Source organism: Mytilus edulis, chromosome 9, assembly GCF_963676685.1.
Source record: "Mytilus edulis chromosome 9, xbMytEdul2.2, whole genome shotgun sequence".
NCBI classification, from domain to species: domain Eukaryota; kingdom Metazoa; phylum Mollusca; class Bivalvia; order Mytilida; family Mytilidae; genus Mytilus; species Mytilus edulis.
Window position 1 is genome coordinate 52,166,122 of NC_092352.1, and position 18,153 is coordinate 52,184,274.

The window sequence follows — 18,153 nt, forward strand, 5'->3', positions numbered from 1 at the left end:
GTCTCTGTCAATTTCTAATATAGATTTTGTAACATCAATGAGGGTAATTTATACCTTTATTTTAAAGGTCATAAAACAGATTATTATTTGTCATCTCAACTTGATTGCCTTTCTTGCTTTCACCATCCCGGCTGAAGCGAGAAAATCAATCTCATTGAGATGATCAACGATTATCTATAATTATAAACTTTACTTGATATTTTTAGAAGAATAAATTTTTTTTTTAACAATTTTTCCATTTATAAAGGGCATAACTGTAGAACAGTAAAAGTGACAACACTAAAATTCAAATAATAAGCATTGTGCAGTTGTGTATAAGTTTCATAAAATTTGGTTTAGGCAAACTTAAGTTAGAGAATGGAAATAATTTTTTTTATATTTTTCCACTTGTAAAGGGCATTACTCTAGAAAGGTAAAAGTGATGCAATCACAGTGATATTGTTTGCCTCAAATTACAGCCGAAATTCGGCTTTGTCCCCTAGAAAAATTCCCAATTACTAAAAAAAAATGGCTAAAAATTCCTCCCAAAGAGTTTTAAGTACATTTGCCCCAAACAGTGATGGCATTCGTAGTCATGGTACAGTCGATTCCACTTAATTGCATACCGCTTAATGTTAAATTGTCGGGTTATATGCATAGCTCTATAAGTGGCCTTTCGGGTTATTGCATAGAAAATTATTGCCGTCTAGATATGCTTAGTTAACTGACGAGATTTTTGACCGGAAACGGTCATTTGGTAAGAATATGTTTCTTGAATGCATACTTATTTTCGTTATTATTTCATATTTACTTTTGTGTTATTTAAATAAAGTTTAAAACAGTTTCTTTCGTGTTTATATTATGGAATTTGATTTTTTTAAAAACCTCGATGTCTACACACATGACACAGGTAAAGTTTCCCATGTTCTATTTTAAGCCCTGAGGTCATAAAAATGTCAAACAGATAATTGTTGTAAAAACATTGACCATTCAAAGAATGTTAATAAATGGGGCGTATGACATTTGCGCCGATTTTGAAAATTTGCATTCTTTCATTTGCGCCGATTTCATATTGACATTTGCGCCGATTTTATATTTTCTACTAATTGGATTTACAGGTAAGTTACAGGTAAGTTATACTTTTACATCTACTTTACCTTGAAGGTATATTGGTAAAATCTGGTTATAAACGTTGTTCACTTATGGTTTTAAGTTAGTTTTATTTCATATTGTTCTTGGACATCGTTGTAACACGATGGACATTTTGCACACCGAAACGAGCCGAGGAGTAAATTCGTTAATTATTGATAGCCATACATATCGGAAGGTCAGTGTCCTGAAAAACGGTAACATATCTTACCGATGTACCATCAAATCATGTAAAGCCAGAGTCACCACGGATTCTGATGGTATGAGTATTGTCAAAACACTAAACGAGCATAATCATGCAGCAGATGACAGAAAGACAGAAGCTAGAGAATTGCGTGTACGTTCTAGGAAAAAGTCTGGAGATGTATCCAGTAGACCTTCAAAGATAGTCAGGACTGAGTTACAGGTAAGCATTTCAGTATTTTGACCCTATTTTTTACTGTTGAATTAAAATGAAGTTGACTAGCTGACTAACTTGCTTGTAATGTCGTTAAATTGTAAAACAGTAAAACTATAATTCATATCGACTTATCATTGATTTAATATTTCTTTTGAAGGGAATGAATGAAAGCCATCTTGTACCTAAAGATTTGAAGAATGCATCACTAGCTGTTTACAGAGAGCGTCGTAAAGATACACCTGTTTTACCAAAAACTAGAGATGACGTCCATACCGCTACTGGTTTCATGGTAATTGAGACAAATATGTCGGAAAAGTTCCTGCTAGCCAATGACCGCGAGAAAGGTATACTTCTTTTTTCTTCACACCTGAATCTTGTTTGTCTCTGCAACGATATGTCGTCAATTTTTATAGATGGAACTTTCAAGTGTTGTCCTAAGTACTTTTACCAATTATATACGTTACACGGCTGTAAGAATGGCAATTATGTTCCTCTTATGTATGCCCTCTTGCCATCAAAAGATGAAGAGTGTTACGAAATCATGTGGAAAATGATTTGTGATCTATGCAGTCAAAAGCAACTTTCCTTTGTGCCTAATGTTATACATATAGATTTCGAACAAGCAATGCATAATGCAATTATGCATGCTTTCCCACAATGTAAAATAGATTGCTGCCGTTTCCATCTTGCCCAGAGTTGGTGGAGGAAAATCCAGACTGTTGGGCTGAGTACCGATTACAAAGACAAATCCACTGAGATAGGTAAATGGTTATCCCAATTTTTCGGGTTACCATTCCTTCCCCCAAATGAAGTTGAGGACTGTTTCACGTTTGACATTATGTCCGATGCTCCTTCTGATGACAAATGCCATACCTTCTTAGACTACGTACTAAGTACATATATATGCACAACGTCACGCTATCCACCTCAATTCTGGGCAGCTGCACCCGTTGAGAACTGCAAGAGGACGAATAACGGTCCAGAATCTTTTCATTCTCATTACAACGAGCAATTTTATTCTCACCATCCCAACATATATGTTTTTATGGATGTTATCAAGAAAATCCAGGCCGTAACATATGTAAAGATGCGAACTCTAGACATGCCAGCATCTGTACGCAAGCCAGACAAAGAAAAGATGGCAAATACAGAAATGACGAAATAACAAGAAAGGAATACATAAGATGTGTTGCCTACAAATACTCTGCAAGAACAGACTTATAATTTTAATGTTTTCCGTTTTTATGGATTTTAATTCGTGATTTTAAGATAACAGAGTGATTTTACTTCTTCATTTTAAAGTATGTGAATATAGTGCTATTAAATTGACTTATCCTGCTCGAAATCCTATTTCCACCTCCCCGTGGTGAGCAGGGGACAACAGTTGTATACATGTTATGATTGACAATTCATAAAATGTGTACAACTGGCTAACGGAAGAGGTCTTTAATGAAAAATAAAAAAAAAAGAGTTGTCTCATTGACATATTCTTATATATTTTCTGTAGTTTACCTGTATTTTACCTGTATTTTACCTGTATTTACCTGTAAAAAAATCGGCGCAAATGAAAAAAAAAATCGGCGCAAATGAAAGAAAAAATCGGCGCAAATGAAGTGCAAATCGGCGCAAATGCAAAACGCCGAATAAATGATTGGATTTAAACAATTGTCCATAGATTACATTTGAGGTTAATTCTTAAAACAAAAACTCCTGCTAATTATCGATCAAAACCAATGTGAACTCTATTGGGCTTGGGGTGACCTGTATTAATGTTAATATTATAGGGCATTTACATATGGTTAAAGAATTTTAAACATCAATCATTTGTTTTTAATATTTTATGAAAAGAGCATTTACTTTTAATTATTATATTTTCTCACTTTCAACACTTTTATATTCAGAGAGAGATTCAATTACCAAATTTTGACCAATCAATTGGTTCTTTATGTCAGTATGTTAAAAATAAACTATGTAAAAGTTATTTCACATTTTGGAATAAACTTAAGTATCAAACAATTAACTCCGAAAAAGGGAAGCTTGGTACTTATTTTTCTATAAAAAAAATTGTTTTAAAAAAGAAAAATATTTAGAATAGCAGGACTTCAAAAAAAGACAGTCAATTTGTAAATTAAGAATAAGTGCTCACTCTTTAAAAATTGAGACAGACAGATATTCAAAAAAGCATATATATATATATATAGAAAGATCTGAGCGTCTTTGTTCTAATTGCTCACTTGGTAAAGTTGAAGATGAGCTTCATTTTTTATTAGAATGCCCTCTTTATGATATTCAAAGGGATGATTTTTTTCAAGACATTTCTAACAATTGTTATAATTTTATAAATTTAAATAAATCTTCTAAATTTTTATGGCTCTTGACCCAAGAAAATGTTACTCTTATGGAAAAACTGGGCTGTTATATTTGTGACTGTTTTGAATTAAGGAGATCAGGTATGAACACTGACACTAAGTCAAGTAAATAATTTGAGAATAAATACATATACATGTATAATGTAATTTTATTATTCTTTTATTCACAATATATATGTGGTTTTAAGCTTGATTCTGACCAATGCTTATATTCCAAATATATATGTATATGCCTCTATTATTGTTGTTGTTACCAATTATGTAAATCAATTGTATCTGATTTTATGCCCTTTATGGGCCCTGTAATTTGGGAAATAAAAATATTCTATTCTATTCTATTCTATTCTATTCTGTCCAGCAATTAACCCGTACAGGGCCCCATTACTCCTTGCATATACAAAACTAACAAGATGTTACTTCAGTGCCTAACTGCATATCAAAGGCAATTCATTACACATCTATTGTTAAATAAATTATAAACTGTGAAGTTTTGTTTAAAATTTTATTTTAATCAAAGCATAACAATTTACATTGTACAAATGGGTCATAGAAACAAATCTATTTTTAGAACAGTTTATTTTCGTATCTCAGGTATGCAAATAAACTAAAACTAAAACAAAATGTGTTTGTAATCTTTATTTAGAGTAGACATATAATTTTTATTAGAATAAATCAACATTCAGTATATTGTATACATGGATTACAGACGTTCATCTTTCTTCAGGGATTTCCTTTATCTGATCTGTTTTATGGATGTTATTTGACTCTGTCATTTGGCATTTCAGGTATAAGCATACTCCGCTTTATTGCATAATTTTGTCTGACAAATAGGCTATGCAAATAACCGGAATCTACTGTACTATTAGCAACAACAGAAAATGAAAATTACAAACATCACATAGACATGATAGAAGATATTCAACATTTGTTAGGGGTCTTTATTAAAAATACAGGAAGGTTCACAAAATAGATGGTTAAGGTTTTATAAGGGTTAATTATTTATTGATTTATTTTTTTATTTATTGATTTATTTTTTTATTTATTTAATTATTTTTTTTTTTTTTTTTTTTTCTCTGCAGTGCCACATCATAAATACAAATGTACTAAAGAGTTTTATACATTAGTGACATAAAATTACCAGAGTGATCTATTATACAGAGAGATTATATGGGGACAAAGTCCCCAATAACAGAAGAAAAATCAATAAAAAAAAAAAAAAAAATCAGGAAAAGTTTTCCAAAATTTTCTTTGTACTAATGAATGAATGAACTCAAAATTGTTCAATTTTTTTTTATATGTCATGTTTTGAATTCCTGCATCTGCGCAGGAATCTACAATATACTTCCTTTATCAGTCATGGGACTTACTTAAATAAGTGATTTTCTAAATCACTGATTCAAGTAAGATTATTTCCATAAAGGTTGGAAGTTAGAGTTGTCTTTCTTTAATAATCATCTATTTAAGTAGTACATTTTGTACACGTACAAATAAATCACTAGAAGAAGTGATTTAATTTTATTATAGCTTTAAATATAGAATACTAATGATCCAGGGACTAATTATGTTTCTTAACTTATCAGAACCAACATCTGTGTTGTCTAGGATGACCAGGTCATTTCAGGTGATGACCTTGTACTGAATCTTGGATAATGACATAAAAATCACTTGTTTAAGTATCAGACCTCAATTTCCTTCCCAAAAATCACTTCTTTAAGTATCATTCTTTTAATAACCCCCACTAATTTCAACACCCCCGAACAGTGAAATTTTTAATTGCGAACAGTAGAATTTTATGACATAATCTGAAAGATTAAACCTTGAACTTCACAGGAAAAATACCCCCACTGCTGGGAAAAATCTTTTAAGAAAGTCTCAGTTCGTTATGTAAAGCCATTATTATAGCATTTTTTCAACTAAAATTGAATTTACGGCTAAATGATAGCATCAAAGTCATGAACCTTGCTATTTAAAAGAAGCAAAAAGTTCATTTTTTTATAATTTTACTAATTAAAAGATATTATTTAAACCTATGTGTTTAAAATTTTGAAAAAACTACAAAATCCCAATTTGTGACAAAACCTCAAATTTGATACTCAAATAAGTGATTTAAAAATCACTTATTTCAGTAAGTACCCTGACTGTTTGTATGAAACTTTGAGTAAAATATATATTTATCAGTCTAGTATAAAATAGGAAGAAACGCAATACCAATTTCATTTTCAATAATTCCTTGATATGAAAAAACGTTACTTGATGATAGCGTTTCTTTGTTTACATTGCATATGATGTCATAACTTAAATAACGTCAAAACTAAAATCCCTAACAACAGAACCAAAATCAGAAATGTTACGGTATTTCCGTTTCTTTTTTTTTAACAAATATTTAAGTTACAAAAAAAAATTCATACAGGCTTCGTCCCCATTTGCATGTAATGCCTGCCTTATATTAGTGTCAAGTAAACACTCACTTAAGTTAGTTAAGACTAAAGAACAAACATGAAAAAGGAGAAGAAAAGAACAAGGAACGTTTTAACCTGATGTGTGTATAATGATTTCGATATTTTTTGGCCATTTACCAGTGATTTAAATGTTATTTCTTCTTCTTCTGTATCATTTTCTGGAACCACGTTGTTTTCACAAATTGCTTCGGATGCCATTTTCAATGTAATTATAGAGCTATTATCTTAATGTTTAATTTTCGGTCTTTTAAACGTTTCGATCACCTAGAAGAATTTCATATTTAAATAATATTCTTTCAAAACGAACTTAAATCATTTACATTTATTTTCTCTTTTAAAATAATGTAATTATAATCATAATTTATAACATATATTAGAAAAAATATAAAACAGAGATTTATTGGTTTAACTGTTATATTGACACTGCATAGACTGCATTATATAAAAATTCGTTTTTGCTTAAAATTTGCAAAACTGTAGAACGTTTCTAGACGATGGCAAAACATCACCCAGATTTGATTTTCTGTAGAAAACAGCCAGGGGTTGGTCAGTATTACCTGCTTGTTATTCAGGTTGGGGATGGGGATTATCGTTTGTAATGCAGTATTATCCTGAATGAGGATGAACTGATGAAAATAGTCAATTCGGCAACTGGGGTGATATGCAAACCACTCAAAATAAAAGACAGGACAGGGATTACAACTAAAAAAAAAAGCAGGACAAAAATTTTCATCCTAGCCCCCCCCCCCCCCCCCCCCCCCAAATGTAGATATATTTTTTAATTTTTGGAAAAATATGTTAAGCACAGTTGCCACCTAATAGTATGTATTTTAAAGTACAAGTGAGTTGTTTACCAGAGTGAAATATAAATACACGCGAGATTTAAATAATTACAAGGGAGACAATCCAGTGTCAACAGCGACACCTACAGAATACAGAATCACTTTCTATATGATGTATAGCACAAATTCTTATCAATTAATACTTATTTCTTGTCAAAATTTTAAATGCGCATCCAAAAGTGGCAAAACAATCAACTTAGGCCTAAAATAAAATATTGTTTGTTTCCCCAATCCCGACAGACCCTGAAAAAACGGTGCTACTCATAAAATTTTATTGTCACAGCTAAGTCAAATATTATTTTATTCATTTCCAATTTTTCATGTTTGCCGGATTGATAGTCCAAATAATTATGACGTCTTGAAAGGCTATTATAATTTTTTTCTTTGACGCCTTACTTCGACGTCATAATGCTGAAGCCGCCATTTTCGGTTGGACTTTGAGAGCATATTTTGCTCTCAACTTTGAGACCCAATTTAGCCATCAAATTTTCAAAGAAGGCTAAAACAAAATGCATATATAAAAATTCTTACCTTTTATGTGTTTGTTTTACGAAAATATTTCCAATTAATCCCTACAGAAATAATAATATAAGTAACAATTCCATCCGAGGCGGGAACATGTCGACTGCATTTTTTAAAACGTTTGTCGGATTTCTTTTTAGGAGATTATAAAATAATTTTTACACCAAACTCGGTAAAACCCGAATTTCCGGAACCATTGTTTTACATTATCCGGAAATTCAGGTTGGTCAAAATGTACCGAGTTTGGTTCAAAAATATATTTTGTACACCTTAAATGAAGCATCTTGAGGAGAAATCAGCTAAACGTTTTTATAAAGCAGTAAATTCCCTATCAAAGTCCAACTGAATATATGAGTTTGGCGTTATGACGTCGAAGTAAGGCGTCAAAGAAAAAAATTATAATAGCCTTTCAAGACGTCATAATTATTTGGACTACCGGATTGACAGTTATTGTTACAGCTTTTTGGAAAAAATAAAAATATTTCCCTACCTACCTACATGCCTACCCACACCTGGCTTGGGGAAACAAACAATTTATTAATTTAGGCCTTATTGATGGTGGCTGCGTATTGGTAGAACTTGAAGTAGAAGTAGAATAGGGGGTCTCATTGGGGGGTTCCGATCCCGTATCCCGCTTACTGTTTTGTCAGATTCCTGTATCCCGCTTACACAATGTACATAAGCAATTTTATTTTTTTTGTCATTTCCTGTGTCCCGCTAGACCTCATTTCCCGTTTTCCCGACAATAATTTGACTTTCATGTGTCACGCTTACATAAAATCGGCAATCCCACGTCACTCTAGACCCCAATGAGACCCACAGAATAAGATTAAGATATCCAATCGTAGTTCTATTTTTAAAAAAAACTTTGGCTCTATCTGTTAGAGCGCTGTCTTAAGATCCCAAGATGTGAGGGTTCAAATTTCACTGGAACAATCCATAGACTTTCACAATAAAACTATGACATTTAAATTAAAACAAAAAAACAAAACATGCCTATCATGTGGGTCTCATAGGGTTCTAAGCTTGACACTGGATTTTTTTTGTAACCATGTTGCGTTAAAGTTAAATTATGTTGCCGTGAAAAAACAGGAAATTACGAAAAAAAAAGAATTGCTGACATGCATAGTCTAAGCGGGATAAGAGAATCTGACAAAACAATAAGCGGGATCCGGGATCAGAACCCCCTATTGAGACTGCCTATTATTTAAAACAACCAGTAAACATGAGAAAAGAGAAGTGAAAGATTCCAGAGGGACATTATTTCAAACTATTTTGTCAAAATTAACCCGACAACGCCATGGTTAAAAATGTAAAGACCCAACAGGTCAGCATGTACAGACAAAACACAACATACATCATGTACATGAAGAAACTGGTTGCTCTCAGTCTGGATAACTGTTCCTGTCCCTATAATGGCACCATAATGTTTATCAAATATTCAAATATTTTATTCAAATATTTTTTTGTTGCCTTATAAACTTTAAACATTAAGTTTGTGACCTACTAAATAAGTAAACAATATAAATATAATTCACATATATATATATATATATATATGTATATATAAACAAGTCTAAATCATGTAAATTGAAAACTACGTTCAAACCTATGATTGTGTTTTATTAAAACCGCAATTTTTATACGTGTGCATGTAAAACAAATTTCGTAGTACAATGTCATGGATGTTGTAGAAGGGTCTAAATACAGCACAAACAACATTTTCCAAAAGACCAAAAAAGTGAAAAAGTATATTTAAACACAACGCATTTGACTAACAGGTCGAACAACTGATGTTCTTTAACCCTGCTGACTGCCATTGGCGATTGCCGAATAAAATTGATCACAAGACATGCAAGATGTAACAAAATGGATCTAACTATAAATTTAATACTAAACCATGCTAAACATGCTAAACAGGAAACAGTTAACCTGTGGCCAAGATGTTAAGCCACAAACATAAGGTGTCAGTATTTTTTTAGTACACCAGATCCAGATTTCGACAATAAATGTCTCTTCAGTGATGTTAGGGATCGAAACGGTATTTGGAAGGCCATAAAATTTACCCTCAATTTAATATAGACTCTTGAATTTTAAAAGTCAATATAGGATGAATATATATATGTTACAGTGAATTTGTATAATCAGGGATTATGTATAATCACTAGAAAAAACGTCAGGGATTATACAGAATAACTGAAATGATACTAAAATATATAACGGTGTCTTCCCATTTATCCAACTTTTTAAATTTTTTATTTTTGTTAATTATTGGGTTGTTTGTTTAGTAATAATAAGGTGTCTTTCTAAAATTTGACAGTAAATTTGTTCCTGTATGTTTTTATATTATTTAATATATATATATATTACATTAATGTAAACATTCATAAGATTGTCAATTCTATCCCGAATTTGTCAATTAAAACAGCAAAAGACGTAGAAATATCTGAATGTTTTGGTATTTGAGCAAGTGTAAAATCATTTGTTCCCCGGACTTATGCTATACCGACCAGAAACTTAAAATTTTACGACACGAGAGACAAAAGTCAATAATTTTCTTCAGTTTTACCGGTTTAAGGAAAGTCAGACAATATTAAAACATGAGGAAAAATACAAAAACTATGACCTCTTGTGTTTTAGAAATTGAAATTTAAGTTAAGTTAAGTTATTTAATATTATATAAATCAACCGAAGTTAAGTTAAGTTAAGTTATTTAATATTATATAAATCAACCGAAGTTAAGTTAAGTTAAGCTATTTAATATTATATAAATCAACCGTCGTTGCACGGGACTTGTACTGTTACCCGGTCTGATTGCATTGCTATCTGCATCGTTAGCGAGAGCCTTATCCCAACTGCTACCGGGGTTAATATTATCAATTGGCAAATCAAGCCATTTAAACTGTACTTTGAAAATGATTGAAATATATGAAATAAGTCATTAAAAATATTGATAAAATTAAAGGGGGGTCTCAACACTTGCAGGTGCGTGTAGCTCACAGCTTAAGGATATGAGGAAAAGTAAATGTGTTTTATAAATCACAAGTCTACTACCAATAATTATGCACACTTTTTAGAATTTCATAAAATTTTCGTTTGTGTACCTTTTCTCATGGACTGGCTCATATCAGACTAATACCCTTAATAATGTATAACGTTAGGCATAATATATTATTATTAATATGAAAGACACAAAAATATTGAAATGATAAACTGTGGAATTGGTTTGAGATATATGTTGTTTTTCCTCTGCAATTTGCATTAACTTTTGAGCATACGTTTTCTTCAACCCAAGCAACACCTGTGCCTGTGCCGAGCTTATTTGTTAGTAGCATAATGAGGTTCAACACTTGGATAAAATATAAAGGAAAAAACTCATCACTTAAGAATCAAATAGTATATCAGGAATGAAAACTGCATGTTTACTTAAACTTTCAAGGAATAAGAAAAAAATGATAATATGTCTATGTTAATTTGTTTCATCATCTTTGGAGCTTTTAATTATTGATAATCACTGAAATCATATTAGGGAATTTGTAGAATACTAATTAAAATTATCAGTGATTATGTGAAATCACTGGTAATTTTCAGGGAATCTGTATAATCACTAATGATTTTAGTGATTCTACATAATCCCTGAATAATCAGGGGTTCTACATAATCACTGATTATACGAATAAAAGTCAAATAATTTATTCTACAAAATCATATTAAAACATCATTATAAACATAAAATTGTAAAATGTTAAGCATGTTAAGCACAATATATATTAAAATGATAACCCCATTTTTGGGATACGATTGCTTTCAAGCAATCTGTAGACTTATACCAGTGGCTCAGGACAATGCCCTCACGTCAATTGTTTTATTCTAAACATTAAGGACCATCTCAGATTCTTATGATTGTCTTGGTTTAAAAGGTAAAAACAAACAAAGGGATTGAACTTAAACAACTTTCCTATAATTTTCTTTTCATAATCATCATGTTTGATATTTCCCTTGACTTATATGCGTGTTTTTAACAACACGGAAAATCAGAATCAAACAGTATTTATATTTAGTGCTTTTATAAATTTAGAAACACGTCAGAGGGACTACCCCAGTTTTGATAAAAATGCGAGAGTTCTCTGAATTCCGATAAATCTATTTCTGTCATATAACAACTGAAGTGGAGTTTTACTTATAAGTCACCGTTATTAAACTGATATTTGATATTGTACTTCTATAAAAAATAGAGAACCATTTAGGTTTAATATACGTTCTTACTACAGGGTTTGTTTAGGTAATTATGCGCATGCATATAGTTTTCTTGACTTCAAGGGGTACTAGGTTAAATGGTTGCTCTGGATTCCCCACTCGATTGATTAATTTATAACTCATCGGATCCTTTCTATGTATGTCTGCTATTGAGGGTTATTGTTGTTGCATAATTTTAAATCATATGCATTATTTAAATTAAGATAAATGTCCTCATCGTTAAGGTTTATTTTCAACACCCCTTCAGGCAAAATGGAGTCTTCCATATTAATGTTTCGAGTTGTCTCCCTTCCGGAAAGTACTTCCGTGGAATTCTGACATTACGTTGAGAAAAATTAACTCGTTCTGCCGATAAACGTCGTATTATATTAAAAACGATCGCAATTTAAACTGAGGAATGTGTACGGAAAGGAGTCATGATCACTGACCCAAAGGAAATTAAATATTTAAAGAGTTAGGAATGGGGTTCCTCCTAGAATTAACGTAGGAAAATAGGTGGTAAGATACGAAGTGAAATACTTCTCTCTCTGAGTCTCAGTGACTGATGTGGAAAGTAAACTTGAAATTGATAGTACAAAAATAAAACACAATAGACCTAAGTACATTGTTCATACACTTTTAACAGGGATTGGCTATTATATAACTATTCAGATTACGTAAATTACATTTTACATGTGCAGTTGAATTAGTTTTGAAAATAATATTATCCAGCTACATGTGTCAATGAAAACAATGGCAATCGTATCCCTCAGAGCAATCTGCTCTTTGATTAAAAATGTTAGGCACAATATTTTAAAATGTTAAACACAATATATTAAAATAATATGCTTCACATCTGTTTCTATCACAATATCTTAAGGTATCCCGAAAAAAGGAAATAAGCAACCTCAAATCTAAACTAAAAAAAAAAACTAAACTAAACCACAAAACAGATGTTCCATTATCTTCTTTGCCACAAATAACAAGCTCTTTGGATTTACAAATAGAACATGAATATCCATTTAATATTACATAATTTTATATAATTACTAGTGATTTCAGTGATTCTACATATTCCCTTAAAAATCAGGGATTCTACATAATCCCTGATTATACAAATTCACTGTAACATGTACACAATCATTCATTTACAGTAAATATACCAGTGTCCCCTGTCCTCAGTTCTTATGACCCTCAGATGTAGGACCCCAATTTATTTACTTGTGATGGTGTTGATGGATTGAGTATAAAAATCAACTTTTCTTCATCAGATAAATCTTGAACAGAAAAATTAAAATCAAAATTGATAAAAAAGTTGTTTCTTAGTTCCATATTTAATTTACAATCTAATATAAAATGTTTTTCATTTTCTAATGTTTTATATTTAAGACATAATCTCTGCTTTGTAGTAATATTAGAATGTCTGCTTTTTTCTATATTTAAATTATGGTCACTAATGCTTAGTTTTGTTATTAATTTTATCAAATGTACATGAAGTACACACAGCCCTCTATCAATGATTCGCATGATACATTTTGTAATTTCTTTTTCAAATTATGGTAAATATGTACTATGTACATTGAAGTTGTTAAAATGATTACTTATGTTTACATGTATATATAATATATGGTTTATTTCATTTTCTATTACAGCCATTGGTAGATTGTGTGAAAAATGTAAGTTATTTAATTTTGTACTTTAATTTTTGTGTAGAAGAAAATTATTTTGCTGATACGATTTCTTAATCTACATTTTGTAGTTTTTAAGTCAGATTAGATAAAATTTTACCATACTTTTCTGTTTTTGGAAAGATTAGAACTTGTTCTAAATCTTAACTTAGGCACTGGCCTCCCTAACAACATACAGATTAGCTACTATTACTAAATTACTAAATGTATTCACACTGAAATATAGTTCCCTATAGTTCTCATGTATGTGCACATAATACACATATAAACTGAAAAAAATGGGTATATTTTTGGATCAGGTCTTTAAGAATGTATGTCATTAACTGACATTAAGGTGTGTTGATGTGCAGGCTTTTTTCAAAAACATTTTGATTGGGTAATTAAGTATTCATTTGATATAATACTAGTATGATTTGGCTTGAAACAGTTTTAAAATTTTAAAACTTTTAATTATAACAAACCATTGTTTAGTAGGTTATTCCCCATCAATAATATTGTCTATTTTAGTCATTTTAATGTTTATTAGAAGTGAATATATATTTTTGCAACCAAGAAAGAATCCACATTTCAATAAAATAAGTTTTTTAGTTTGTTTAAGTTGAAAAAATACATTTTCAATGCCCTGTGTTGAAAAATACTTAAAAAATTGAGACACTCTACAACTTTTATTAATCTTCAATGTCATATAACCTATATGTTTCAACTTGCAAAATGCCACAAAACAACATTTTTTGATTATTTTTGTTGACATTTTAACGTTCTTAGCTGTTGGTCTAGATTTTATGTCTACAAGGATAGTTGGTAACATTTCCTTAGTCAGTTAGTAGAAGAATTTTTTATTTGCAATTTTTTGTTTTAAAAATTGCAACATGTTCAGAACAGGCAACATTATTTGGATAAGATATAAACTGCAGTTTAAATAAAATTGTGCAAATTAAGAGACCCATATTATTTAATTTGAGCTCATTTTATCCTCATAATGGAAAAGCACTTTTCCTTCTAACGACCTGCTGTTAATGCAATTTTCAGCAAAAGTGCTTTATTAATGTTCATTTCCCCCCTCCCCCCCCCCCCCACCATACCTTAATATGAAATTATTCAAACTACTCTTCTAATCTTTCCATGAGTGATTTCCATCACTCTGATTTCCCTCTGTAGGTACATATACAGTGTTTAAATCAAAAAACATGTATTTTCATTTTTCAGATAGAGACTATACTTAAGACAATATATAATTAGTATGGTGTTCATTATCACTGAACTAGTATATATTTGTTTAGGGGCCAGCTGAAGGACGCCTCCGGGTGCGGGAATTTCTCGCTACATTGAAGACCGGTTGGTGACCTTCTGCTGTTGTTTTTTTCTATGGTCGGATTGTTGTCTCTTTGGCACATTCCCCATTTCCATTCTCAATTTTATTCTTCAATTGAAAAAATGATTGAGGCGTTTTATCAGTTACAAAGACTTAAATGCCATTTTATCAAAATTTTATGAATTTTATTGGTAAAAAACAAACGAAAAACTTTTGTTGCAAAGAATTGAAAGAAAAACAATTGTTGTGAATATATAAATTATATATGTCAAACAGTTAACTTGGATCTTTTCTATTAATAGAATATAGACGGAATAAGAAATCACCAAAATAAATTACCACAAAATGGTAAATGCAAAAAATAGTGTCCCAGAATATAAATTGAAATCTTATTTCCCAAGTATTAGATATTGCCTTATGCATGTTATGTTTTAATGCACGTTGTTTAACCAAACATAAAGTATTTATGTGCTAAAATGCTCCATCTATTTTGAACATATGTGTTAATAGCTGAGCACATCCAATTATTTACACTTCAACATTAGCCTTTACTTTCTAAAAACAATAAAATAAACACAAGTTTGGATACTAAATGGGGCAGTGACCACCTCAAATTTTATTTCTTATATACAATATGTATCTGATCTGCATGTTTAGTCCATCAAACTAAAATAATAAAGTCCATCAAAACACAAGATGTCAGAATCTTGGACAATATTTTCTGCAACAAAATAATCTACAAAATAAATAGAACACATTTAAATACATGTACTGTTCTATATAAAACTTGAATACAAATATTTTGTATACAAAAAAAAACAAAAAAATATTCTACCTATATATATATTTATGACGTGCACGTATGTGGTCACTACCCAGTCCTTGATAACTAAAAACCCATGCAATTTACTTTTATACTGACCGCCAAACCGGTTACGGCAATAATATACAACTTATACTAAATCTCCTTTATAAAATTAATGCACAATCTTTCAAATACCTTCCGCATACTGCACATAAATTCATTACTTTGACCTAATTTTGTCCATGTTATTTAAATGGTTTGATTTAAAATGATTTTAAAACATGTATTGATATCCTCAGAGTTTTTCTCTGAAGTTCTATGGACCATCTTGATAATGAATTATATTTCAAAAAGAAGATGTGGTATGATTGCCAATGAGACAACTATCCACAAATGACCAAAATGACACAGACATTAACAACTATAGGTCACTGTACGGCCTTCAACAATGAGCAAAGCCCATACCGCATAGTCAGCTATAAAAGGCCCCGATAAGACAATGTAAAACAATTCAAACGAGAAAACTAACGGCCTTATTTATGTAAAAAAAAAAAATGAACAAAAAACAAATATGTTACACATAAACAAACGACAACCACTGAATTACAGGCTCCTGACTTGGGACAGGCATATTTTACATTTCATGTACAAGGTGAAGGAAAATGTATGATATGTGATTTCTTATTATTCTCAGGTGATGGCAAGTGTGTTATATGTGACTCCTATGTCAGACCATGTACACTGGTGAGGATTTGTGATGAGTGCAATTATGGCTCATACCAGGGAAGATGTGTAATATGTGGAGGCCCTGGAGTTTCTGATGCTTATTACTGCAAAGAATGTACCATTATGGAAAAAGATGTGAGTAGTGGAATTAAATACTGTTAACATTTTACAGCTGATCTACCTGTGCACATTTTTGCCCTTCAAAGTTTACAAAAGTCTTCTGCTTTTGATAAATATTTAGCATGTTTAGGGGGCCAATTTTAACTCAATTTGGCCTCAATCATTATTAGGGTATCTGTTATGATTTAATCTATTCTTACATTAAAACCAAAGTAGAATCAGGTGAGCAACACAGGCTATTGAGTAAACAAAAACACATTTGATTATTTTGAGATTTTCATTTTTAATATCGGTCACAACAGATATATAGTGTGTTATCATGTCTGTTAATGATTAAACATGATAAAATAGTCAAAGCTACTACAAATATGATCCTTTATATTTCAAAGATAATGAATTTGGTAGAGTAGGTGGGACTAAAAAAAGCATTAAGTTTCAATAATTTTTTTCCTGAATGTCAGAAATGTTTGGTTGGCTTATCCACATTGCAAAAAATTAAAAAAAACATTTCAACCAATAGACAACTTTCGAGTTTGATGCATTTCCATCAAAAACTCTGGTTTTAGTGAACACCATTTGTGCGTTTAGGGGTTAAGTGGTTGGAAAACTATAATTCTATATTGTACAAATTATTCGGCAAATTGAATTCTCAAAATTGACAATCAGCACTGCTGTCATTAGGGAATTGTCATTAAGTACCTACAGAACAACCATTATTTCTAGTTTATCCTGCACAATAACGATCATTAAGACGATTGATGAACGTTAATAGTGCAGGGATACAGGCGACCCCCTCAATCTGGTAAATGACGTCATAAAGGCGTGCATAATTGACAAGTTTTTTCCAGTGACGGATGAACTCGAAAGTGGTCTATTCATTTAAATTTTGTAAATTTTAAGATCTTTAGTCATGTTAGTAGGTTAAAAAATGAAATTAGTCATAAACATTTTATAAATTGACTTAATAATTAATTAGATGGTCAGCTAATAATAGAGATATAAAGCTATCTTTCAATACAATTTCCATGTTCCCCTACTTCTTAATTGTGTTTTGGTCTGAGTGTGTGTCCTCATATCCAATTAATTTGAAAATTTACAATTTCTTTGTAACCAATTGATAAAATTAGCTATTTTATTTTTCAGAGAGATGGATGTCCTAAGATTGTCAATTTAGGAAGTGCCAAGACAGACTTGTTTTATGAAAGAAAGAAATATGGATTCAAAAAACGATAGAAGAGAGAAACATTATGAACTACTTCATCATTCTGTACATATTCATGATTTTATTAGTAAAATGATAAAAACTGAAAAATATTTTTTTTCTAATTTTTAATGGAGATATGATTTTGATATATATATATATGCACATAAAGACATGTTTCTAGAAAAGCACTCATTAAGTACACTCATTAAGTACACTCATTGCAAAAAGTTTTAAAGGCAACAAATGAATAACTATAAGAGCCTAGATAGAAAAATGTCAACTTTGTTTAGCACAAATTTAGTTTAGAACAATTGCAAAATTTTATGAACTGAAAAAATACTA

At 30.8% G+C, this 18,153-nt stretch overlaps 2 protein-coding genes across 2 annotated transcripts in view; one reads left to right on the forward strand and one right to left on the reverse strand.

The window, feature by feature from the left end:
- The window catches only part of LOC139488565 (probable ATP-dependent RNA helicase DDX47), a 29,000-nt gene extending 22,357 nt beyond the window's left edge, over positions 1-6,643 (reverse strand). The window contains exon 1 of the mRNA XM_071274291.1: positions 6,474-6,643. Coding sequence (XP_071130392.1) covers positions 6,474-6,554 — 81 coding nt within the window. The 5' untranslated portion in view covers positions 6,555-6,643. The remainder of the gene's footprint in view (positions 1-6,473) is intronic.
- A 149-nt stretch (positions 6,644-6,792) lies between these two features.
- Positions 6,793-17,919, forward strand: LOC139488567 (PHD finger-like domain-containing protein 5A). Its single transcript, XM_071274292.1, has 4 exons — positions 6,793-6,902; positions 13,609-13,632; positions 16,456-16,622; positions 17,751-17,919. The coding sequence occupies exons 1-4, from the start codon at positions 6,851-6,853 to the stop codon at positions 17,838-17,840; spliced, it is 333 nt and encodes a 110-aa protein (XP_071130393.1). The 5' UTR covers positions 6,793-6,850; the 3' UTR covers positions 17,841-17,919.
- The last annotated feature ends 234 nt before the right edge of the window (positions 17,920-18,153 follow it).